Below are 26539 nucleotides of genomic sequence, written 5' to 3' on the forward strand. Positions count from 1 at the left end.
CAGAATATTGGTTACCGGAACCTCCAACTCCTTTCATCAATGCAAGTTCCGCTACAAGCAGAATAGTTGGTTTAGAGGATAATAAACCCGATGGTGGGGAAACTAAAGCGCCATGTACATCTCCTATAGTTGAAGAAAGTACAAAGGATAGACCAAATCCATGGAAAACCGAGGATGGCAGTGCTGGGACATCTCAGAATGTGCAAATGGATGATAATGATATGATTGAGGAGCCACAATCGGGGATGGAGTTTAATTCCCTTCAAGATTTAATGAGTTATTATAAACAATATGGTAAGAAATGAGGGTTTGGAGTGATGACAAAGAGGACTGAGAGGGGAGAAGATGAGACTGTTAGATATATAACCATTGCTTGTGCCTGCGGCAAGAAGGCCCGGAATAGGACTTTGAATGTTGCCAACCCACGTCCGACAGGAAAGACGGAATGTAAGGTAAAGATTAATGACTTAAAATCTGATGGAAAGTTTCGGTTGACTACAGTACATAATATCCATAACCACGACCTCAGTTCAAAAAAATCCCGCTTCTTTCGGTGTAATAGAGAAGTGAGTGATTCGGTAAAAAGGATCATAAATACAAATTATTTGCCTGGCATCCGAATGAATAAAAGTTTCGGATCGCTTGTTGTTGGCACAGGTGGATTCGAGAACCTCCCGTTTTTGAAAAATGATTGTCGTAATTACATCGGTAAGGCAAGACATCTACTACTTGGCATAGGTGGTGTTGCAACACTTCAAGAATATTTTTTACAGATGCAGTACAAAAATCCTGGATTTTTTCATTGATGGATTTAGATGATGATGGGAGATTAAAGAATGTCTTCTGGGCAAACCCCCGTAGTAGAGCAGCCTACTAATATTTCGGTAATGTGGTCACATTCGACACCACGTACCTAACGAATAGATATGGGATACCCTTTGCGCCATTTGTGGGTGTAAACCACCATGGACAGTCAATTTTGTTAGGAGCAGACTTGATTTCTAATGAGGATACCGAGACATTTGTGTGGTTATTCCAGACCTGGTTGCAGTGTATGAATGGTATAACTCCGAAAGCTATTATCACTGACTAAGATAGAGCGTTGAAAAATGCAATTACTATTGTTTTCCCAAAAACCCGGCATAGATTTTGCCTGCGGCATATATTGAAGAAAGTCCCCGAGAAGTTTGGCTCATGTGGTTCCTACAAAATTGGGATGAAACATGCATTGATGAAATGTGTGTATGACACCCAAAGTGTTGAAGAGTTTGAGAAATGTTGGGATCAGTTAATTACCACTTACAACTTGCATGAGAATGCGTGGTTGCATAGTTTATACGTTGAGTGTGAGCATTGGGTACCGACATTCTTGAAAGAGTCTTTTTGGGCTGGAATGAGTATAACGCAACGGAGCGAGAGCATGAATGCATTTTTTGACAATTATGTTCATGCTAAGACAAACTTGAAAGAGTTTGTCAACCAGTTTGATAACGCATTGAAAAAAAAATTGAGAATGAAAATGTCGCAGACTTTCACTCATTTAATACTACAATTCCCTGCATATCTAGATTTTCGATTGAGAAGAGGTTTCAAGAGTTGTATACGAATGCTAAATTCAAGGAAGTTCGGCAGCAAGTTATCGGCATCATCGATATGAATCCGAGGTTACTTAAGAGTGATGGTGCCCAAAAGACCTATCTGGTAGAGGATGAAGTTTGTTTGGAAGAGTTCACTAAGCTGGTTACAATTATGTGGATTTTAGTGAGGATGATGTAGTTGCAAAGTGTTCTTGTGGATTATTTGAAATGAGAGGGATATTGTGTCGGTACATTTTGGCCGTATTCAAATGTAATAGGATTAAATTTTTGCCAGATAGGTATATTTTAGATCGATGGAGAAAGAACATCAAAAGAAGATACACGTTAATCCATAGCAGCTATGATGAAGGGATCAACAAGCAGATTCTAATCAATATTTAAGTCTGTTGAATATCTGTTATCAGATGATCACTCATGCAGCGGGTTCAAAAGAGCATACTGAGGATGCAATTACTAAGTTATATGCAATGATTGACTTGTATCGTGCCAACCAAGAACCCCCATCAATATCACGTACGGGCTCCAATGTTGGTTGTACGCCAAAGGACACAACTACGATCGGTAGTTCTGGGCAAGCACTCAATCCACATATTGTGCGAGAGAAAGACAAACTCTCATATCTGAGAAGAGCATCTAGGATAGATACAGACATGTGGAAAGGTAAAGCGAAGACGAAGAAAGTACTAGTAAAAAGGAAACGTAAAGAGGTGCAAAATTGTCTATAGCATTTTTATTTATATTTTATAAATGCAAAATATGAATAATCTGCTAGTTATTATTTGTTACTTGGTTATTAGCGAAATGGAGGAGATACACCAATCGTGGATACATGCAGGAATTTATTTAGCCTTTTAAAGATAGATATGCCAAATGTTGGTGGTGTGCAGGTATATATATTAATAGTTATATATTTATATTTGTATTACAATATTCTAGAGTTCTCTGACAAGTATTTATCACTAGGTTGTTCCAAACATTAGTGAAACTCTGATTCGAAAAACAGTAATTGCGAGTCAAGAAAGTGTAAGTTCACTCAAAATTTAGCATATTTGAATAATAGTAATATCGATATCAATTTAATGTTTGAATGCTATTTGTTACAGATGTGATTTGGGTTGGATGGTTCACAATCAATGCAACCTGACTTGCACAACCGGCACAATGATATGTCGGTTGTCTTGTATAGTAAATTTGTAGTAATTCATAGTACTCTAAAACAGACAGCAATTGCACCTAATTCTCCTTGAAATATAGGCCTCAATCATGACATGCGAATATGCATTCTATGTGGTGTTTCAGTTGCTCATTTATTTTGTCTTTTTATGGCATATTAATTTTAACAGTTGGAGGGAACTCAGGTGCCTTGGAGTTGTAGGCTGATGCTTTAGTATCTTAGATAAGAGATTTGAGTGAGATTGCTGCAAATATTCAATTGCTGGAGGAGTCACAAATTTTAGAACCTACATCAACAATATGCAAACCGAGATTCTAATAGACAAAATTTTAACTCAATCCCAGATTACTTCAAAACCTACATCAACATATAAATTTCACAAAACTCCATGATCTCTAGGAAGCAACAACATAGAAACTTTAGATGTACATATTATTAATAATTTACATATTGTTATATACCAAACAACATATAACAAGTTCCAAAATCACTTAGATACTACTAAGTAACATGACACAACAACTACAAAAGCCCAATAAAGCTGGAGTAGTGCATGTGAACACCTTATTTCAATCTCCCTCTTCTCTACATCGTCAAGTTTTTTCTCAAGATTTCTCCTTTTTCTCGAGCTCTCTCATTCCTTAAAAGTTTATTATATCTTTTTTGAAGTTGGAGCTCATAGTCGTGATTATTATCTACCCACTTGAAAAACTTGCCGTATGATAATCCATTTTGTATATATATATATATATATAAAATGTTAGATGTAAATAATATTAATCATAATATTAATTTGATTAGACAAACTTGGCATGCCCTATATTAGACTATGATTAGTGGGTGTGATGATTTATTTTTGCTTTGGAAAATGATAAAATAACTACTCATTTACAATTCTTCTACAACCTTCTAAAAAAATAATATTATTTTATATATTTATTTTGATTTTGATTTTGATTTTATGTGTTTGAAATTTAAAAAAATATTATTTTATTAATAAGTTGTAAATAAATTGTAAGTGAATTGTAATTCTATCATCACCCTTTTGCTTTTGATTTTTTTGACACCTGAGTAAATAATCCATAAAAAACATGAAGTATAATTGATATATAAAATGTATGTTGCAAAGTAAAACCAAAACAAAGGCGAAAATAAGCTAACTAACTTGATCTATACATGCTAGTAAGGGTTAGGGTTACACCAGTTAGGATTAAGCCGTGGGTTGGGTACGGGTTAGGATTAGGATTTCGATGGCTACGATTTTGAGTGGGAAACTTGACCTTTTCGTGGGAATGGAGGGGAATAGTGCTTGAGGAAGACGAATAAAGATGGAAATAGGGGGAGAATCGTGCTTGAGGAAGATGAAGGTGATAAAAGGAGCTTTTGGCTTCGAAGGGATTGTGTTGTCGGTTTTGTGGGTCGATTTCACCGAGGAAGGTGGGGCTTTCCTGGGTCGATTTCGATGGTGAAAGATGGAATGAGTGAATTGTATTAGGTCTGAAAATGGGGGGAAGGAGAAAACGACAAGGAATGGGGGGGAAGGAATCAAAAGAGGAAACGAGAATGGGAAAGGGGGAAAATGGGGAAAGGGGGAAACGAAGGAAACGGCGTCGTTCGCTTTTTGCCACGTGGGATGAGATGCTGTGGCAGGGACACAAGCTGGTTGTCTATAGCAATTTTTATTTTAGCTGCTTATCATTCCCACGCCGTACACTGCCATGTAAATTATCATTTTTATTCTTATATTTAAACGCATATATTTAAATAGAATGCACCTATTAATATGTGATTTAAGAGATAATAAATAGATTTTTTTATATATTTTATATATCTCTCTCCCCCCGAAAACAGCACTGAGATTAATTGAAAACTGGAAAACTAAAAAATAGTTTCGGAAATTTCTTTGGAGAGATATGATATTTAATATGAAGCGTGGAATCCTTTTTTTAAAAAATAAGTAAATTTAAGATTTATTTGAAAAAATTATTTTTTTTAATAGTAGATCATATTATTTTTAAAAAGAGTACACACATTTGCCCAATTTATAACTGTATATAATATTATTCTATACAAAATTTAATTCACAAATTAATATGACTTAATGTGATATGTTAGATCATAAAATTATTTTTATTATAAAATTAATCTAACGAATCTTATCATAAATAAATTTACTTATATGTAATCTCTTTATAGCTGTTGTAATTTGAATGAGACGATAAAGTCACGTGGCAAGAACACTGAAACGGGACTAGACGGCTGAACTTGCTTGTTTTTGAAGATTCATTTTTATTATTTTGCTGGGATCTAGAAAATACAAAACCATCCGGTGTTTTGGCGTCATTATTTAGCAGGAAAACTATAGGTAAGAGCAACATACCATTGCATCCTGACAAGGCTGTTGCCTTGCATACCTTTAATTGGATGAAGCAAGCGTTTGAAGTAGTAACTGATAATCTAATAATTATGCAGGAAAACAAGCCCTCCACTGAAAGTCTGAAATGCACTAAACAAATGTAACTTAAAAGCAGTTTTTGCTCTTTCTTTTGGTTAGCATAATAACTATGATTAAAAGCCAGAGCATAAGTCAAACCTCATGTATTAGTGCATGGTTTCCGGCAGGCATCTCTTCAGGGAAATTTTTTTTATTTTTTATTTTTTGTGATCGGGCATTTGTACAGAGCTGCTCATTGCAGCCACTAGTTTTGCATCCTTTCATTTCTGCCTCACCGTGCAACTGTTAAATATAGTAATATTCTACCTACTCATTTTCTTCATCACTTTCTTCCTCGCTTTCCCGCAAGTTCAGATGGTTCATATTCTTTTCAAGTGGTGGAAGCCCGTCGTCGGAATCAGAAGAGTTGTCTGTTCCTGTAGCAGCAGACAGCAAATACACAATTTTAATGTTAGTGTAGGTTATTTTATTCCGCACTGCTTCAAGTTATAAGCTTGCATTATTAATTTCCCTAGTTTCATGGATATGGGATCAATATCAGGCTTATGGAAAGGATTATAACCCCAAAAACCTCCTTCTGGTCTTTCAGGACCATCACATGACAGTTCTCGAGGAGATACCATTACAGGCAGAAGAATATACAAGGAGTACATTGGAAATTGACATGATTGTAACGACATACAAGATGGACAGTTGACATGATTATGGAATTGAGAGTACCAGAGAAAAGTTGGAGGAAAAAAAGGTGAATGTGATGATTACAATGAAGCTTGTATGTGTTTTCCATTGATTCATTTGCCTTATGACCTAAAAAGAGTGGATCATTCGAACAACTTACAAGATGAATTGTCACATGGAGAATATGTTTTTCACTGATCGTATGATTTTGTAAAGAGTAGAGTTCAAAACACAGACAAATGTAGGAACAATAAAGAAGGAATAAAAGCTGATGCAGATATATCTTGATCTCTGGAGGAGCAAGTCTGAAATATGTGTCATCTAAACATATGAACAGAGTTTAAAAGACATCCATGAAACAATGGTGTTTCACCATATGTTCACGGACAAATCCTACTTGTGGTGGATGGCAGAAAACCAAAATAACAACACCACCACCAAAAAAGGATGATAATATAAGAAATGTTTCAATGACAATGTGTATGTCTGTCTATACCAAATAAGAGATGGAAGAAGGCATGTAGGGCAGCACCGTTTCCAGCTTACAGGTGTCACAGAAAATGAGGGGAATGCTAAATAAAACAGAGATGGGGTAGTGAAACATCTAGTTCAACGAACTGACATTGATAAATTGAAAGACAAAATGGTTAGCTAGCATCCCCAAGAAGGGGAAAGGAGTCTACTGGGTTGCGTTGAATCAAGAAAAAAAAAGGGTTGCAAATGTGATTTGCAGGTGCAACGATAGCCGATTGCACAACCCATTTGATGGGAAACATGTTCCACATAACTTCTAGTTCACTTAATAAGGACCTTAATCTGGCATTCAGACATGGGGATAGCAATTTTTTGATAGCCACTAACATATACCTTCTACTTCTGGGGGAACCTTCGGAGCCTGGCGTTGTTGGGAAAGCCAAGCATTTTGAGTTGAAATGATATCAGCACTATTTTCACAGTCAGAGTATGCCTTTAGAAGTTCCCTGCGTCAATTAGAAATGCCAAAATTTGAAAGAGAGCAAGATTGATGGAAATCAAAGCACAATTATTTTAGGAAGTATAAAAGTGAAACCTCAACTCTCCAAGGTGTATCCATTCTCCAATCAACAAAGTATCATTATATTTTACAAAGATTAGCTAAGAAAAACACACCTGTTGAGGGATAGGAAAGCATGACCCCACTTGAACTTGCCAAGCAACAGATTTGCAGTTTCCTCTTCCCCACTGTAAACCATATTATAGACATGAAAACAGTAAGTTTCTCCATTGGAGAACACATCCAATCTTGGTGCAGCAGAATATCTAATATCTATGTTCACAAATAGAAGGCGATACCAAGAATAATGGAATAGTGACCCGTCAATATTAGAGATGCAGCCGAAATAGATTATGTAGAGCATAGCCCCTATTAGTGTAGGGAAAGAAACGCTAAAAGTAAAAATAGGACACCAATAAGGCTAAAAACTGAATTGATATCTTGGGAAAATATTAGACAAACAGAGCATTTCCTTCAGATCTCAGAATTCTGCCACTGTTTCTTCTAATGCAAGATTTTGTAGCTAATTCTATCAAAGGAGTGTGCTAGTGTGGGTTCAGTCATTCAGATTCCCCTCAACACCTGTAGGCTTAAAATAAAATGTGGTTGTTTCGTTGGGCTTCTTCAGTCTCACTAAGCTAATTCTGCCATAGGAGTCACATTATACCATCTCTGACCTTTTGGCTACAAGGATACAAGCAACAGCAATTTCAGGCCTTTTGATGATGCCCATGTGTCTTCATATTGCCTCTAATAAAACTGAAATAAGCCAGTAACCTTCTATCTCAATCAGACTGATAGTAACTCATTCTAAAGCTATGTACGTAATTATCTGATAAGAGCCTTAGGAAAAATCTACCAATCAAAAAAAAAAAAAAAAATAGAGCCTTAGGAAAAATCTGCATCTATAATGCAATGTGCATATCATGAATAGGATTCAGGTAATACAAGCTAATCCACCTGCTAACTTTGAAATATAACTAAATGTGTCCTCTATCTGCAATTAAGAGCTGCTTACTTAAAGAAAACATGAGAGCATAAACCAAGTTAGGAAAAGAGACAACACCAACTAACTCCAACATCGGTTTAGCTACCTAAGAAAACTGTATTACTTAGGAAGAAATTTGGGTACCATATGAGTAAAGCTGCAGATAATGCCTCTACACAAGATAGTTCACATGGTCTACCATAATTCACTGGATTTGCTGCTACCAGCCATGGCACTGCAATTTCAAGTGATTTGCTAAAGTCAAAGACAGGCAAAGAGACAATCAAACACAGCAATTCTATGAACAAATAGGGGTAAGTTTTATTAACTTAAAGATCCGGTAACGTTGACATAAGAGAAATTTGTTTTTTGATAAAGACATAAAAGACATTTCATGGGCACACTAAATTCTTCAACACTTGTTCTAAAAAATTATAAAAAAAGAAAAGAAAAAGAACAAGAGTATTCAATGAGATACAAAACATGCTTTTTTTCGAAGTGTCCCCAAGCATAGTATGTGGAAACCCACAAAAGACATTTTCAGGATATATAAATATACATTAAAGAAACACATATTTATAAGCATATATATGTGTGTGACTTTAAATTAAATAAGAAACTCCCTCGAGTAATTATGTAAAGAATCGAAATCCATACAGAGACGAGGAGCAGCACAACGCAGCTTCACAAAAGGTACGTCACCCAAGCGGGCCCATGAGCAATCCACAACAGCTAATCCTTTCCTCTTCATTAAGCTATGATCTTCTTTTGAGACACATTGTGTACCAACCGGACTGCCAGGGTGAATATAAACATATAATAAAAATGAATACAGGAACTTCTAAGTGTTTTATACACACATAACAAGTATTACTTTTTTAGTATAAGATTTTGACCATAGAACTATCCTACCCAACCAAACTCATTACTACCTGAAACATAAGGAATGCAGTGACATCCAATTTCATTCCAGAGGTATCATCTATGTATCGAATAGAATAATAGATTCTAGTACAGATTTGCATTCATAAGATTAAAGTCTCTCTGTCACTCTTGGCAGTTAGGACAGAACCAAGTATTCTGCAGCTCAATCAGCTTGCTGACCTCCCCCAACCCAAAATCCAATCTCAAAAGAAGCTTTTAATAATTGAGAGATTACATTACTTTTTAGGTAAATTGTTCTACGAGGAAAGTACATTAATTGGGATCCTGTCAAGAAACAAGAGGTATAATGTGGGAAGAAATGAATAGATGATAGCCCCATCAACGAAAATACATGTTATGCCAATCCAACTGGTGGAATAGAAGCTTCAAGTTTTTTTCTCCTCTCTCTCTATCTCTCTCTCTATCTCTCTCTCTCTAAGTTGGAAACTATTCATCTTTCCCTCATCGTATGCAAGAACAACCATCTAGTTTTCAAACACGTTATATATATCCAAAAATATCTAACAAACATAAATGTGAAAGGAGTCAATAACAATAAGTTAATACCACTGAAAAATTAAGGTAAACAGAGCAATCTGTATGAGTACCTTAAAACAACGCCCCCAAAACCATTACTCACGCGCAACTCCTGCATGAGATTTTCCAAACATCAAGCTTACTGGCACGTCAAACTGCCTATTATATCATGACAGTACACTACGTCGATAAAAATACTAGATTTAGGTAAAAGCTGAAGTAAATGAATCTGGTAAAAAAAAAAGAAAGAATGAAAGAAAACATTTTGGTTTTAAAATCTCAAATAAGCATGAACCCCCTAACCCAGCTAAATTCAAAACTTAGCAGCCGGTTCTCTTAACTGGCATTGCTTCTTAGTAACAAGGTTTGGAAGATCACTATCAATCAAAATATTTCAACCACTTGCCAATCCTAAAGACTAAAACTAAACTGAAAATATTTAAAGATACTAACGAGTAAAGACCAAATGCCAACCCTATGCTAAAACAGAATTAACAATGAGGAAAAAAGAAGAAGAAGATATTTAAGTCAACATAAGAAAGGTGTAAATGTGCAAGAGCGAATCATGATAAGATAAAATGTGAACCAGATACTTTCTTTTAGTAGGCCGAATCTTGAAAGCTTCCTTCCTGTGCACCTTTTTGCATCACATTGTCCGAAATCCTAAATCAACACCACCACACCGCTTAATCTCATTGTTGGAAATTCATAGAATTCACACATACATCATTGACAGAGTTACAGATCCTAACAACATCATTGATCTAACCCATAAAGATCTCAGAAAATTGTTTCTTTCACTGCAACAAACAAACCAGTCAACAAGCAAAAAAGTGTTACCCTCCCACTGCTAATTGTGTGCTCACTATATACAATTTAGATTTCAGCCGCCTCAATACTCCTTCAAATATAAAATCCATCCGAAAATAATTACAATCACAAATAATGACTCAGACATAAGATAACTGGTGACAGCGAACAACGAATCAAAATCAAAGAAAATCAAAAGGGCAAAAGAGAATAAGTAGAGGAAAGAAAAAAATGCTTACCCACATAGCAAGTTGGATTTTCGGACCTGCAGGCTCCTCTTCAGCTGCTGCAACTGTAATAAAGTTATCAGCAGTACAAAATCAAAACCGATTGATGAAGCGGCAATACCTCAAACACCTTTAATGCGAGAAAAAAGGGGATTCGTAAAATAAGAGCAAGTTATCAAATTGGGACCTTGATCAGATGGAAGAGACTCGTCCTCCCTGGAAAATTCATAGAAATAGAAAAGTGAGACGACGAAACTCAATCCAAAAACAAAAAGACTACGGAAAAAGTTGGGTGTGAAATTAATAACCGTGGAAGTTGATGGGTCCTGCTGGATTGCGCCCTATGGGAAGGGTGATTTTTGAACCGCCTGGTCTTGTTGTTGTGACCCATGCTCTGCGAAGTGCGAAGACTAGGTAAGCAAAGGACTAGTACTGAGAATAAGTGGCTGGCGGAGGAGCTCTGGGAACGGTGAATGTCTGCGTGCTTTCGGTTTGCTTTATATAGGTTACCACTTTCGGTCTTGATCTATTTATTAATTCATTATATTTACTTAGTAAGATGCATCTATTTTCTTAAAAAAAAATTAAGTCAAATTCAGTTCGATGAAATTAAAAACAATGACATATTTCTATACAAAGATTTTATTTACATTTATTTTTATGTATTTTTACGTATTTTATTAATAAATATTTTATTTATAATTATTTTTATATATTTTTACGTATTTTATTAATATGATTGACTGTATTATTTTTTTAATATAAAATTATTGTTTTGACCAATCACATTAGTAGAATATAAAGAATATGTAAAAATAACTATATATAGGAGAACTCATACTTATATAAATTATATATTTTTTTATAAAAATTAAGAACTTTACTCCATTTTTTTTCCTCTTGCCGGCTCAACTATTGTATATAAATTATGATTGTAAAAATATTTTTTTTTTATATAATTGTTATGCATGCAAGTTCGTGTAGAGATTGTAACCTAATAGGATTTGATTTGTAAAAGTTAAAATTAAATTTTTTTTATAAATAAAATCTTATAATATCAATGACGTGAATGATGCATTTTCTTTATCGATTTGTAAATATAATTTTTCTATTTTTATAATATATATTCAACAATTAATGAGTTACCGACGGAAATCAAAGCAAATGTATAAAACCATTGAACATGCTAAAAAATGGTTTGCAACATTAGTGCTAGACATATACCATTTCAACCAAACAAGATTTCACCATGGAACACCAGTTAACACATGCAAGTTTGGAGGTCGAAAGCAAGCTTTTACAATAAACAGTCCCCTTTTGAACTTTTCAACAAAAAGATGTATGTTTTTTTTTGTTTTTTTTGCCTCTTCTCACAAGGAGAAAGAACCTCTCAAAATGAGCACAAAGGGACGGATCCCCTTTCAGCATCATCCGAAGCTCACCAAATGAGAAACATATCTCCATGAAACCTAAGACAAGGACCACGAAATTAGATGATTACCAAGGTGCATAGACAAAATCTCTTTCTTCTTATTTTTTCCTTGTTCTAAGGAAAATATATACGTACATGCATTGTAGGACAATATTCTTTGCAAATATTATTAGAGCTCATAAAACATTCACAGCAGGAGGGAAAATACCTCAAGGCCAAGTTTTGTAATTATTCCACGAGTGATCTAGTGTATAAATCTCTAATCGGTTAGAGTTCATCTCCACACAAAATGTCAAATATTCGCACCCATACCTCATTGCTAGCCAGAGGAATTGACGTTGATTATGTCACTTCGGCTTTCACACAATGGGGAGTCGACATAGTCAACCCCCTGCTCCCAAGTATCACAGCAATGGCTTTCACACAATGGCTTTCACATGTAGGCCGATGGACATTTTAAGGGAGATATAAGTATCGGGACATGCAATACATGATTACATACTTCCGTTACTCCACCTAGCATCCATCTGACAATATACAATAATCACAGCAGAACTTTTCTTTCAGGGTGTTATGAAATTGTACCATAATAAACTAAAATCCTAATCTTTTCATATAACTTCAAATATACATGCTCATTTATTATCCACCAAGAAAATAGAATTTGTGATGCCCTTAGATTTTGCTTAGGATCGAACGAATATCTAAAACGTCAGGACATGCAATATAAAGTTACTTGCCACCATTCATGACAGATAAAGATGTAATGTTCCAAACATGTACATAGCATTATATAATATTTGTAACAAATAATTTTTTTTTTAGCAATACTATGTACCAAACTGAAGATATCTCAAATACTTAAAACATAATCCTTGCATATTGACAAGATAAACATCAACGATTACAGTATGGGTCTCAAATGACTGTAATCTCAAAAGCATGGGAGACTGAGCTCTATAATTACTACAGAAACCAAAGTATCTACTAGGCTAATCTATCGAGTAGTTCGCACAACTTAGTCAAGGATGCCATATTACTATTTATAAATTAGAACATTGAAATGATGAGCTTCACATCATGCTATTATTGATTAATCAACCGCCTCGAGTTAATCATCTTCTGAAGCGCCTCTTGATCCTGGCACATGAGCTATCATTCCTGATAGGATGATAGTTGAGACTACCATATTGATATTTGAGTATAAATTTCAGCAAGTTAACAAAATACTTCCACACAGGTTAATGGTGCATTCATGATAGTAAATGTATGAATGCATAATCAAAATCATAAGTAAGCATAACATAACTTGACATGTAACATGGCATAAACTAACATAACTTGAAACTTGACATGATATGAACTTGAACTAAAGTGTGGATAGAACATGAACTTAAAATATGATTGAATGTGCAGTATATGAACTTGGAATCTTGATCAATAAGCATGATAAATAAAAGTGACCATATGGGTGCTACACGGGTTCTTTTGAGCCGTGTGTCCCTACTGATTACCACATCACAAAATAAGTATCCACACATGCTGTGAGTGCGTTAACATACGTACAGTTCATATAAATCTGTACCTACTGTGGACACACGTATTGTACGTATATCGTGTCAAATATCTACACTCGCACGAGTAAGTATAACAAGAAATTAAAATGTGGGTAGCACCATAGGTGTTAGTGCTTGCTGAGTGCCAGTGACCAGCTAACTAGGTCTCATTTGTAGCTCATTGATCTTTACTTTGTCAACTCATAAAATTTCACACTAGTTTAGACACTCCAGCGTGAACAAAAAAGTTCTAATAGTAAAATTACGACATCCTAGCACTTATGGTCATGACAGATGTAAATATACTTGACATGACTTGAAAAGTTGTTTCCTAGATACACAAATTGTAATCGAAATGAAATGTGACATGGCACAAAAGGACAAAAATCCTGATGTAATATAACATGACATGAAGTGAGACGAAAGGCATGACATACTATGAGATAGAAAACATTTTGTAGTATGAAATAATATGTAAAAGACAATATTTTGTAATATGACATAATATATAACAAACAATATTTCATAACATGACATAACATATAACAGACCACATTTCATAATATGACATAATATGTAACAGAAAATACTACGTGACATGATATACGTGTAACAAATAACATTATTTAACATGACATACTTGTAATAGATAGAAAGACACAACAGAATAAATTGTGTAACAAATAAGTATTTCATGACAGAGTATTATGTGTAACAAATAATCATAGTAACAAGCATATATGATAACATATATACATAAACTATAATTCTTTTATCCATCAAACATACACAATAATCTGATAGTAAGTTAAGAGTTAACTTACAGTGATTGTTACATTTTACAAGATAAAACACGAAATACGAGAAACTATAAGTAGAAGTTTTAAATGTTAGAAACTTTATCACTAAGTATAGGCAAGAGGAGGTGGTTATCAGTGAATATTAAATATCAATACGAACATTGACTCTGCTATCTAGGTTAATTATTTTGAAAGCAAGCATATATTTTTATCTCAACAGCATACATTTATTTGAAAGGCTTACCAAATTAAATTTAATTCATTAACAATAACTTCTAGATTTAATGCACATCATGACACAAGTTGATGTAATTATGTTTTAATTAAGGAATCATAACATTAACCTTATATACAGTATAAGGTTCTCAATATACTAGATGAATGATCACGCATATTGTAAGATATAACTATTATTAATTATTTATAATTGCATATTATTACGAATACATGGTGTCATATATCTACAATACATTATATATTATAACGATATACTTATATCATATGCTTGTAAAACAATAATAAACATAATATTTAATAATGTTTTCAAAATGATCAAGCCCTATATATTTCTAGAGTCTCTGTCTACTTTCCCTCTTGAAACCCAAACCAAAAACCACCCCAGAGGAGCGTTGGGAGTTTTGGCTCCTCTATTCCTCCCTACTCCTCAATGCAGTTTCTTCAAGTATTTAATTTTTTAGATAGTGTTTTGGTTTTTTTTTTTCCTGGTCAAAGCATAGAGAAGCGACATTTAATGTTTTTCAGCAGCCACCGACCACCACGCACCCCACCATAAGGTTCCTAAGCTACCGATCTTTTAAACTACTAAAGGTTTCTCCAAAAGGAGCGGCGGGTGATCCACATAGGGTGGGTCAAAGTGTGCCCGTGGTCTCCATGCGCATCCACACAAAGGGCTCTATTGTAGCCAAGTGCTGCGTTTCTAGGGTCAGCGACTTCAGTAACTTCAGGATTGATAGTCTGGCACACTCCTAGCGTGGCGCGTGTCCTTCGCGCGCCACTACAGCCTACATGCTCGATGTTTTTTTAGTTTTCAGTGTTATTTCAAGTTTTTGTTTTATTGTATTTCTAGCTTTTTTGTATTTCTATTCTGTTTTGTATATTGAGTAAAAATATAGGCTATTGAATATGTTGTCAATAATAGGAGTACCCTGTCCTCCTTTGGAGGATGGGGGATGGTTCTTCCTTTGGAGGATAGTGAGTGGATTTCCCTCTCCTCCTTTGAAGGATGAGGGTTGGATATCATCTCATCCTATAGATGTTGGGGGATGATTATCTTTATTTTTATAAAGTACTATATTTTTAAACAAACTAGGATTGAAATATCTATTTGTACAGAATCTCATATCTTAGAAGGTTTTATTATTAGAGAGTTTATAGAAGTTAAGACAATACCCATCATAAAAAAATATGAGTGTGGGGAAGCCTCAAACAAATGAGTAGTTTGGCTTGTAATATGAGTTTTTTCCTATATTTATCAGTCACAGTTATAATTTCAGTTTCATTTAATGAAATGAAGTCTATTTTTCATAATAAAAAATAATATTTTCTATAATATATTTATATCATATTTAATACTAATATATTATAAAACTAGGAATTTTTATAAATTATTTAAGTTATACATTAACCGATTTAATTTATTCTTAATTATAATTTGTAATTTATAACTTTAAGTTAATTTGTTTTATAGAAAGTTATATCACAATAATTTTTAATCAAAACTATTTGAAGCAACAGTTTAGCCGTTAGAATTTTTTGTAAAATATAAAAAATTTAATATTAATCAAAATATAAGAACAAAATTAAAAAAAAAAAAAAAATCCACTTCAAGCTCAAGCCACGCTGTGGCTCAAGTCATTTGTTTATTTTTGGTTGAGCTTGAGTGAAGTTTGAACAACAATAATGGTCAACGATCAGCCAAGTTCGAACAATAATATTCTAATTTTAGAGGCATTCAAAGTTGAGTTCTTGATTTTAAAGGCATTTTCATAACAAGGATGATATGCTACCATGTAATTGCATGGTTGTATATGAAAATGTTCCTGATTTGAGCATGTCTGTTTATCATGGAAACAATGGATACTCATCAAACCAACATGTAGGAAGTAAAATTGGACCAAACTGATTTACATATGTTATGAAAGGTAAACCTCTTAGGTCATTCATCATCAGGAATTAGTCTATACACTCATAAATCTAACAAAGGATGATTGCATGTAGTTCTAGTGGTATGGAGCTATAACATGATTGGAATAATTGGAAGGCTACCGCATAAATGGCTCTAACTATGTCCATCTCCTTCTCAAGCATGTACTTTAGATTGAAAGAAGAATTTGGAAGGCTTTCAACTCATTTAGCTTCGAGGCAATGTTTTACACAGATCTCTTTTTGCATGCCTTGAAAAGCCAAGCACAAATGTTGTCGCTGATATGCAAAAATGGTTTTTGAAGGTAAAATGAAGTCTACTTTTCTCCCTCAAAATTGGGAAAGAACTAGAATTTGGAACACGTGAAGACAACAAATGTTCAAAAGCTTTTTAGTGAACCCATATTACAAAACATAAAAGGAAAGAATTGTTATGAAAACCAAGTGGGTGAACTAATGATTTTGGTGTAATTAAAGCCCAATGATGATCGTACTATGTACAAGTTCCACAAAAGCCATTATAGTTTAAGGACAACCCAAAAAATAACGTTACAAAATAAAAACTTTTAGTAAAGATCTTACTTATCAACACTGTTGTTGTAGGTACACATGAATAATCTAATATGCTGATATTTGTGCAATAGATAGTCAATAAAATGATTACCAAGTGTCACACAACAAGTGTATATTTAAAGTTCTATTATTTCAGATGGTACCTAATTCGAGTCTGTTTCTTCATCAGTGTAGAGGTTATCTTCATCCACGCTATCCTCAGAGTTGGAGCTGTCATCCGAACATATCTCATGTTCATTGTCATTGATAAAAAGTACTTCATGGAGGCTGTGATGTGCATGGCCCATTAATGCGGACACATCCATCTAAGTGGGTCTACATCAGGCCTATGCAGTGGAGTAACCAGTCCATCGTCATCGAATTGGATTAGTACATAAGCATCACTTAAATTATCCTCTTTGTAAACATCAATGTCGCTAGAATCAAATGCATCATCTTCTATCAATGGGGCATGTGGAACGTCATAAACATTTATGTTTGTGACCTTTTGCACCACATACTAACTACCACCCAAGCTTGCATTTTTCAGGTAAAACACTTATGAAGCTTGGCACACTAAAATAAATGGCTCATCTATATACCATGTTTTGGACATATTCACACTCACAAGATGCTTGCCCACATGTATTCCTCATATAGGATCAATCATGTCGAACCATTCACACTTGAATAAGTAGACATGACGCCATCCCATGTAGTGAAATGCCAAAATGTCTGTTACAATACTATAAAACTTGACACTTTCTTGTTGGTGTTCACTAGTAACTAATACACCGCAATTTTAAATGCGACAACATTTTTTATGTTGCCTTGTGTGAAATCGTAAGTCGTTCACGATTCAATTAAAATATGATATAACCTATAGGTCAGGAACATACATTAGTGCATATAGATCTTTGGACACTTCACTGATATTGTTTTACACAGATCCTAAATCTGTCACTAGTGAAAAGATTCAAGAAACACAAGCAGTTTGAAACAAAAATATAAGTGTAAAACTTTGAATGGGGTAAAGTGTATTGTTATATGTACATACTTGGTTCAAGTCAAAATGGGTGAATACAAATGACAAAATAACCAAAACAAGAAGTAATGTTAGAATAATTGGAATTTCGACCCCTTGAGTAGTTGAAGATACTTAAATTTCTAGACAATTATTAAGCATATACCACTTAACTGTTGTAAAAAGTTTTTCATCTAGTCAGTGACGTGTTGCCATACCCATGGGTCGCACATTCTGTTGGAAAACTTATATTCTATCTTGGACACCATCTTCTTCTCTATCAAAATTTCATTCTTGTGGATTGAAACTAGTCTCAACTTCATAGAGGTACATAGAGCAAAAATTCAAGCATTGACTATGGATATAGGCCTTCGTTATTAAACCTTCTCGATGCACCTTATTCTTAATGTGCCTCTTGAATTTGCCAAGATACCTCTTAAAATGATACATCTACCTATATTGTATCAGCACTACAAGCATAGCCTCACATGGCAAATGGTAGGCTAAGTGGACCATTAATTACATCAAAAAAACTGGGTGGGATAACCAACTCAAGTTTGCCCACAACTAGGGTGATATTAGCCTGAAGTCGTTCTAGGACATCAACCTTACATGTTTCTAGTGCACAAGTCTTTAGAAAACATGCTGAGCTCAGTAAGTGCCAATCTAACATTGTGTCGTAAGTATCTAGCAATAGCAACATGAAGTATTATTTGTATGAAAATATGACAATAATGACTTTTCATCATCAAGATCTTGAAATCAGTAACACTGGCACATCGAGATATATATGAAGCAAAGCCATCGAGAAATTTGATAGTATTCAACCACTTACAAAAGCTTGGCCTCTAAGCTCCATGCAAGCTAAAACAAGCAAGTGGCATGGTAATTTGTTCTCCATCATGTTTAAGTTTTAACTACTTCCTTATCTTCATATTAGAAAGGTCACAACGTGCATTGACATGATTTTTTATTTTTTCTTGAATGCTCATCAAAGATTCTAAGATATTATCACATATGTTTTTCTCAATGTGCATTATGTCCAAATTATGTCTAATATTTAGAGTAGACCAATACAGCAATTGAAAGAAGATACTTTTTTTGGTCCAATTTTAATTATAAAATTCTCTTTCCTGACTATTTTTATGAAAATACATGACATCACTAGTTTACATAAAGGGGTGTTACAGTTCTTACACCATTCACTATTCTATCCAACCAAATACTATTTGGCCATTACAAGAACGCTTCAACCCTGATGAAACCCTAAACGTAGTGATGCAAATCGAAACCTCAAATGGTTAGGGTAACCAAACCTTAAACATGACTAGTTTGTAACTAAGTGTTTTCTCACTCGGTTAAGTCATTTCTACAAGCAAACCAACCACTTAAGTATACACTCTTACACTCTCATTCACTCTCTTATATCTTGGTAACTATATTTAACCAAGAAAAGTTACATTTGGATCAAACCAAGACCCAAACCCTAACTAAACCCCAAACTAGATGCATTTTGGTTAGTCCCATTTAGTCCCACGGAAAACACCATTTTGGCCCAAGCTTTTCTATTCTTACAAGGACGTGTCTTGGTTGTCATGCCACATCATGTGCTATCCTAAATAGTGTCAATTATGGCCAGTTAGAACATCCTTATTGGCTTGACTAAATGAGAATGTTGGCCAAAATTTAAATTATTTGTATAAAAAAGACTCACATTAGATTGGGCAAATCTAAAACATTTTAGACTTTTGCTACAATGATTGGCTAAATATGGAAGGCCATTTTCATCCACTAAAAATTCAAATATTAATTTCTCACCCCTACACTTTCATTTCACCAATTAAAATATTCTACATTTTCATTTCTAATGATTAAATGACCTTTGAAAATATGTTTTTTTAATATTAATTTAATAATATAATTATTAATAATATTAAATTGGTATAATTATAAAATGTGATAAAAATAATTTTTTTTAAAAAATATTAATTTAATAATATTTTATTATTATATAGAGAATGAATGGCTAATCCAATGTGGGGATTGAATTTAGATGGAATATGTAAATGTAAAGAAGTGTTGATATTGGCTAAATTTAAAAATGAATTTGGCCAAACCAATGAGGATGCTCTTAACTCAAAATCATCTTCACCCACTCGGCAACACAACACAGCAACAGATTTCCAGCTGCACTCCAACCTCTTTTCCTCCTCTTATTCACAATTCATACTTACATTACTTAGTCATTCATTCACCTACTCAAGTCAGCCTTCATCCTATACCCCATGCCCCTTGCATTGCTTCGCACACTTAGCCAATTTTCATTGTTTACCGTGAGAGAGAGAGAGAGAGAGAGAGAGAGAGAGAGAGAGAGAGAGAGAGAGAGAAGTTCGGGCAGTTTTTGTGTTTTTCATTCCAAACTTTGTAAGTTATTTTCTATGGTTTAATGCTCTTGTATTTTATCTAATATTGAGACTAGATTACTTGGGTTAGCATTGATTAATTTTTCTTGAATTTTTTATGGACTAAAGTTAGTGTTATTGATGGAAAGGTTTCAATGTTGATAGTTTTGATTTTTGTGTGAAACTTTGTAAGTTTTGTGAAGTTTTTGATGAAATATTGGGTATATCTTGATACAACGAATTGCTAACATTTTTATATGCAAGTTATGTCGGGTAGATATTGACATTGTAATTTCATTTTCTTGCCAAATAAAAGAGAGCTAGCATTGAAGGTGGGGGGTGCTTCTGGCACGAGGGACGTGATGTTCAGTTGTTGGGGCGCTTTCTCTTTCAAGTTTATCATCACCTCACCTACGGCTACTATAAGATTACAATAGTGTTCAAAGTACTTGAAATATAAGAAAAATATAATTCAAAGTCTTTTGTGACGCCCCCAAATCCCCACGCCCGAACACGGGGAAATTGAGACGTCCGGATGGTGACAACCCGGGTCACCATCCCATCGACGGGTGCCGAGTGTGTGCAAGGCAACAGATGTGTACAGAGAAACACGCAGCGGATAACGAAAGTCATAACTAAGTACCAGAATTTTTCTTAACGTAATACAAGCTGTTTAAAACATACATAGATAAAATATTACAAAACACAAATACAGTTTTAACAAATATAAAAGATAGCATCAGCAACCCGGCGGAGCCGCATCCTCGGGCTCAGCCTCCTCCTCTTCGTCCTCTAACTCTGCACCAAAAGCTACGGAACCACGAATGGTACCGCAGGTAAGTAAAACCCAAACACTACCAGATAAAAACACATAAAACTCAAACAAGATGCATGAATCATGCCCAATGCACAAAACCCATAAAACACAAGTTTTCCACACACGCCAAAAATCCATTTGGCCCAAAAACACATCCTTACCGAAAAACACGCCAAAAGTCACATTTGGCCGCCAAAAGTCCATTTGACCCAATATCTCGCCAGAAGTCCATCTGGCCCAATATCTCGCCAGAAGTCCATCTGGCCCACGCCAAAAGTCCCATTTGGCCTCTCAAACCATTATCCAATTTTAACCGTATGCACCATGACCTCCCCTAGGGGTCATCCGCACACCCTGGCTCCAGTGTCACACCGTAGAGTACCACCACGCATGTGACACCTAACGAGCGATGCCCAGTTCCGCGCCCCGCGCATGCGTAGCCAAGCATCCTCTAGCCCTCGCCAGCGAAGGGCCACGGAGTCGGTGAGTAGGGCGATACCCGGTTCCGCGCCCGGCGCGTTCGTAGCCAAGCATCCCCTAGCCCCGCTCCCGTCATCGCTCTCGACAACTCAGGGGACATCACTCAGTTTATTCCGCTCCCGAGTGACCAGAGGAGCTCCACCGAGATAATAACCCATCCCGGCTTGGGCTCGTGATACACACGCACCCGCAAAACCACTCACGTCAATACACAGGCTTTTCACACAATTCCACAAACACACGTGCATGCACCATGTAATGCCATAACAATGCATAATAAAATAATCCAACAATCATAAATCAAATAAACAGGCAACTCTGTCCTCCATCCATCCGACCCCCGAAACTCCTCAGACTCAGTCCGGAATCAACAACCAACAACAGTAAATAATTGAATGAGCAATATATATTAAAATCTGAAAATAGGGTTTAGAAAATACTTACAGCGCTATATGGCAATTTTAGAAAACAAGCGGCGTCGCAAACGGCGCCGGAAAAGCAACGTCACAGTGAAAATTCACTGTGGCCGTGGGTTTGAAAAACCCACTTTTGAACGGGGACAAACTAGGACACGAAATTGATAGGGGTTGGTCTAGGGATGGTTGTGAAGCTATTGGAAGTGGTGGTTGGCCGTGGGTGGCGGCGGAATCACCGGAAAATGGCCGAAATACCCAAATCGAAAAACAAGCTCGTAGGAGCTGCTCCGGTGGTCGTTGGAGGCCGGAAATGGGTGGGTTAGGACGGCAAGGAGTCGGTGATGAAGTGGTGAAGAAATGGTGGCCGGAGGTGGAGCGACGGCGGCGGATCGGAGCCAAAACCGTGCGGCTTTGTTGGGCTTTTTCCGGCCAAATGGCCGGCCGGTTGGGGGTGAGCTTGGGTGGGGTGGTGCACCGGAGGGAGGGGAAGAGAATGGGACCGGTGGGGGGTCGATTGGTGGCCGGACGGCGGTGGTCTGGTAGAGAGAAGGGACGCCGGCGTGAGGGAGAGGGAGGAGAGAGAGAGAGCACCGGGGGGGTTCGGACGAGCGGGAAGCAGGAAAAGAAAAAGAAAAAAAAAAAAAGAAGAGAAGGAAAAGAAAAGAAAAAGAAAAGAAAAAGAAAAGAAGAAAAAGAGAAAAAAGGAAAAAAAGATGTGAAAAGAAATGAGGTCCAATCCTCATTCCGGGAAACGAAACTAAACCGTCAAAAAGATTAAAAACCACAAAACAACTTAAAGAAATAAAACACAACATCAAATAAATTAAATTAAATTAAAAACCAATTTTTAAAACGCAAAATAAATTAAAATAAATAACTAATATATTAATTAAAATAAAAACAATTATTTCAGCGAAAATACACTTAAAAGTGGGTCATCACATCCTCCCCTCCTTAAAACAATTTCGTCCTCGAAATTGCAAATCAACCACCAACTTAAAGCAAGCCACATAAACGCTCATAAACCGACTGAGATCAAGATTAAAGTACATACCTTCATCATTCGAACAAATACGGGTACTGCTCCCTCATGTCCGCTGCTCGCTCCCAAGAGAAGTCTTGAGCTAACGGATCTCCCCAAGCCACTTTAACTAAAGGTATCGTCTTGGACCTCAACTGTTGCTCCTTCCAATCCAAAATCTGCGACGGAACAACTTCGTAAGTGAGATCCGGTTGCAACTGAATACCTGCTGGGTCGATGAAACGTGGCTCTTGCTGTCCAAAGCTCTTCTTCAGGGATAATACGTGGAAGACATCATGAACATCCCCAAAATAATCTGGCAAAGCAACTTTATAGGCGACGAACCCTACTCTCTCCAGAATCTGAAAAGGGCCGACGTACCTCGGATCTAGTTTCCTTTTCTTACCAAAACGCTTAACACCTCTCATGGGAGAGACTTTAAGATAAACCCAATCACCAACTTCAAATGACAATTCTCTCATCCTGGTATCAGCGTAGCTTTTTTGGCGACTCTGAGCTGCCGCCATTTTGTCTCTGATGATCCGGACTTGGCTTTGCATTTCTTGAATTATTTCGGGTCCAATTACCCTACTCTCCCCAACTTCATCCCAACACAAGGGCGACCTACACTTTCTCCCATAAAGAGCTTCATAGGGAGCCATCTGGATGGTCGCATGGTAGCTGTTATTGTAGGCAAACTCAATGAACGGTAAATGATTTTCCCAACTCCCTTGGAACTCCATGACACATGCTCGCAGCATGTCTTCCAGGGTCTGTATGGTGCGCTCTGACTGGCCGTCTGTCTGCAGGTGATAAGCAGTGCTGAACTTCAACTTAGTACCCAAAGCTGCCTGCAAACTCTTCCAGAACTGCGACGTGAACCTCGGGTCTCGATCCGACACTATACTCTTTGGTACGCCGTGTAGTCGTACTATCTCCTTGACATACAAACGGGTCAACTTACCCAAAGAGTCGGTGTTATTAACAGGCAGAAAATGAGCGCTCTTCATTAACCGATCCACAATCACCCAAACAGAATTCTTCCCACTAGGTGTTCTCGGCAAACCCACTACGAAGTCCATCGTGATATCATCCCATTTCCACTCAGGAATAGGGAGGGGTTGGAGCATACCTGCAGGTCTCTGATGCTCGGCCTTTACCTGATGGCATGTGTGACATTTCTCAACATATAAGGCGATGTCCTTCTTCATTCCATCCCACCAGAAATTTTTCTTCAGGTCCCGATACATCTTTGTACTGTCGGGATGAACTGAACACGGGGCCGCATGAGCTTCCGCCATGATCCGTTCTTTGAAATCTGAGTCCTTTGGGACCACTCTGCGATCTCGGAACCGAAGTATCCCATCACTATCCATGCTATAGTGCAACGGCCTTCGAGATTTTCGGACTCTTTTCCTGATGTTTAGCAGCTTCGGATCCTTTCTTTGGAGAGCTTTCAATTCTTCAAAATCAGTTACCCGAATATCAAGAACTGAAGACAAAATCTCTACTTGCTGCGAACTCTCTACAAGGAGCCTTCTCATCCCATAAAGTAACGAATCCATTTCTGACGGTTCGGCTTCATCCTCCAAATGTGACTTCCGGCTCAAAGCATCAGCAACTATATTAGCCTTCCTCGGGTGGTACTTGATCTCACACTGATAGTCACTGATTAGCTCCAGCCATCGCCTCTGCCTCATATTCAGATTTTTCTGGGAAAACAAATGCTTCAGGCTCTTATGATCAGTAAATACCTCGCAAGCTTCCCCATACAAGAAGTGTCGCCAGATCTTAAGGGCAAAAACAATCGCAGCCAATTCTAGATCATGCGTCGGATAATTCTTCTCATGGTCCTTAAGCTGACGAGATGCATAGGCTACAACCCGTCCTTCCTGCATAAGGACACAACCCAAACCAAACTTAGACGCATCACTGAAGACTACGAATGGCTTATGCGGTCTGGGAGTGCTAACACTGGTGCCGTTGTCAACCTGTTCTTCAATTCCTGGAAGCTTCTCTCACATTTCTCTGACCAAACAAATTCTGTATTCTTCCGAGTCAAAGCTGTGAGAGGTTCGGATAGGCGAGCAAAACCCTCTACAAACCTTCGGTAGTATCCGGCGAGCCCCAAGAAACTCCTGATCTCACGTACTGTAGTCGGGCGTGGCCATGACAAAATGGTTTCTACCTTACTAGGATTAACTGCCACTCCGCCCCGAGAAATTACATGCCCAAGAAATTTAACTTCTTCCAACCAGAACTCACACTTGCTAAGCTTGGCGTATAGCTGGTGTTCTCTCAATCTCTCAAGTACCAGACTAAGATGATACACATGCTCTTCAACATCTCGGGAATAAATCAGTATATCATCAATAAATACTACCACAAAGGAATCCAAGTAAGGCTGAAACACCCTATTCATCAAGTCCATGAACGCTGCAGGGGCATTAGCTAACCCAAACGGCATCACCTTAAATTCATAATGCCCATACCTCGACCTGAAAGCAGTTTTAGGCACATCCTGGTCTCTGATTCTCAGCTGGTAGTATCCCGACCTCAGATCAATCTTAGAGAACACGGCTGCTCCTTGAAACTGGTCAAACAAATCATCAATCCGCGGGAGAGGGTATTTATTTTTGATGGTCACCTTATTCAATTCCCGATAGTCAATGCACATACGGAGGGTTCCATCTTTCTTCTTAACAAATAAAACTGGTGCACCCCACGGCGACGTACTAGGCTGAATAAATCCCTTCTCTACCAATTCTTGCAACTGAGTCTTCAACTCTTTCAATTCAGCCGGAGCCATGCGATAAGGAGCTTTATGCACAGGAGCCGCTCCAGGTTCCAAGTCTATAACAAACTCCATTTCCCGAACAGGGGGTAGTCCGGGCAAGTCATCCACAAATACATCGGGGAACTCTTCCACAACTGGAATGTCTGCCAAAGACTTCTTCTCAGACGGCGTGGACACCATCTGCACCAAGAATGCATCCGCTCCCCATGCAATCTCTCGTCTTGCCTGAATCGCCGATATAATTATCGGTTTCTCTTTTAATCTACTCCCCGCAAATTCCAGACAATCACCATCTGGAAGCTGAAAGCTAATTATCCGACTTCTGCAATTAATACTCGCAGAATATCGGTATAGCCAATCCATCCCGAGGATGATATCAAAACCCAACAGCTTGAACACCACCAAATCCGCATCCAAGAATCTTCCCTCAAAATTTAACGGGCATCCCAAAGCAACCTTGGAACACCACACCATCTCGCCATCGGGTAGAGCCACTACCATAGCCTTCGGCAACGGTTCCGTGACCAAATTACACACCCGAGTAAACGTGGAAGACACAAACGATCGTGAAGCACCGGAATCAAACAAAGTACAAGCATAAAACTCATACAAACGGACTCTTCCTGAACCAAACACACAACCCATGAAATCCAAA

At 36.9% G+C, this 26539-nt stretch overlaps 1 protein-coding gene across 2 annotated transcripts; it reads right to left on the reverse strand.

Moving 5' to 3' along the window:
- Positions 1 to 5132: 5132 nt before the first annotated feature.
- Positions 5133 to 10921, reverse strand: LOC122308413 (18S rRNA aminocarboxypropyltransferase). Of its 2 annotated transcripts, none has more exons than XM_043121728.1 (10): positions 10733 to 10921; positions 10612 to 10640; positions 10437 to 10483; positions 9985 to 10050; positions 9459 to 9499; positions 8584 to 8720; positions 8071 to 8161; positions 7055 to 7126; positions 6773 to 6885; positions 5133 to 5643 (listed from the first exon to the last, which is right to left on the reverse strand). In XM_043121728.1, the coding sequence occupies exons 1-10, from the start codon at positions 10813 to 10815 to the stop codon at positions 5534 to 5536; spliced, it is 789 nt and encodes a 262-aa protein (XP_042977662.1). In that variant the 5' UTR covers positions 10816 to 10921; the 3' UTR covers positions 5133 to 5533. The 2 variants fall into 2 exon arrangements, with proteins under 2 accessions (XP_042977662.1, XP_042977661.1); XM_043121727.1 differs by having other exon boundaries at positions 10437 to 10489; positions 10733 to 10920.
- Between the last annotated feature and the right edge of the window lie 15618 nt (positions 10922 to 26539).

This window comes from Carya illinoinensis, chromosome 4 (assembly GCF_018687715.1).
Source record: "Carya illinoinensis cultivar Pawnee chromosome 4, C.illinoinensisPawnee_v1, whole genome shotgun sequence".
NCBI classification, from domain to species: Eukaryota; Viridiplantae; Streptophyta; class Magnoliopsida; order Fagales; family Juglandaceae; genus Carya; species Carya illinoinensis.

What these genes read in the sequence shown, in the direction of transcription:
- LOC122308413 (XM_043121727.1), bottom strand. Translation starts at nt 10,815, where the DNA reads ATGGGTCACAACAACAAGACCAGGCGGTTCAAAAATCACCCTTCCCAT. An exon ending in AGGACCCATCAACTTCCACG is followed by an intron (nt 10,641 to 10,732) that starts GTTATTAATTTC and finishes TGAATTTTCCAG; the next exon opens with GGAGGACGAGTCTCTTCCAT. An exon ending in CAAGATTCGGCCTACTAAAA is followed by an intron (nt 9,500 to 9,984) that starts GAAAGTATCTGG and finishes AATCTCATGCAG; the next exon opens with GAGTTGCGCGTGAGTAATGG.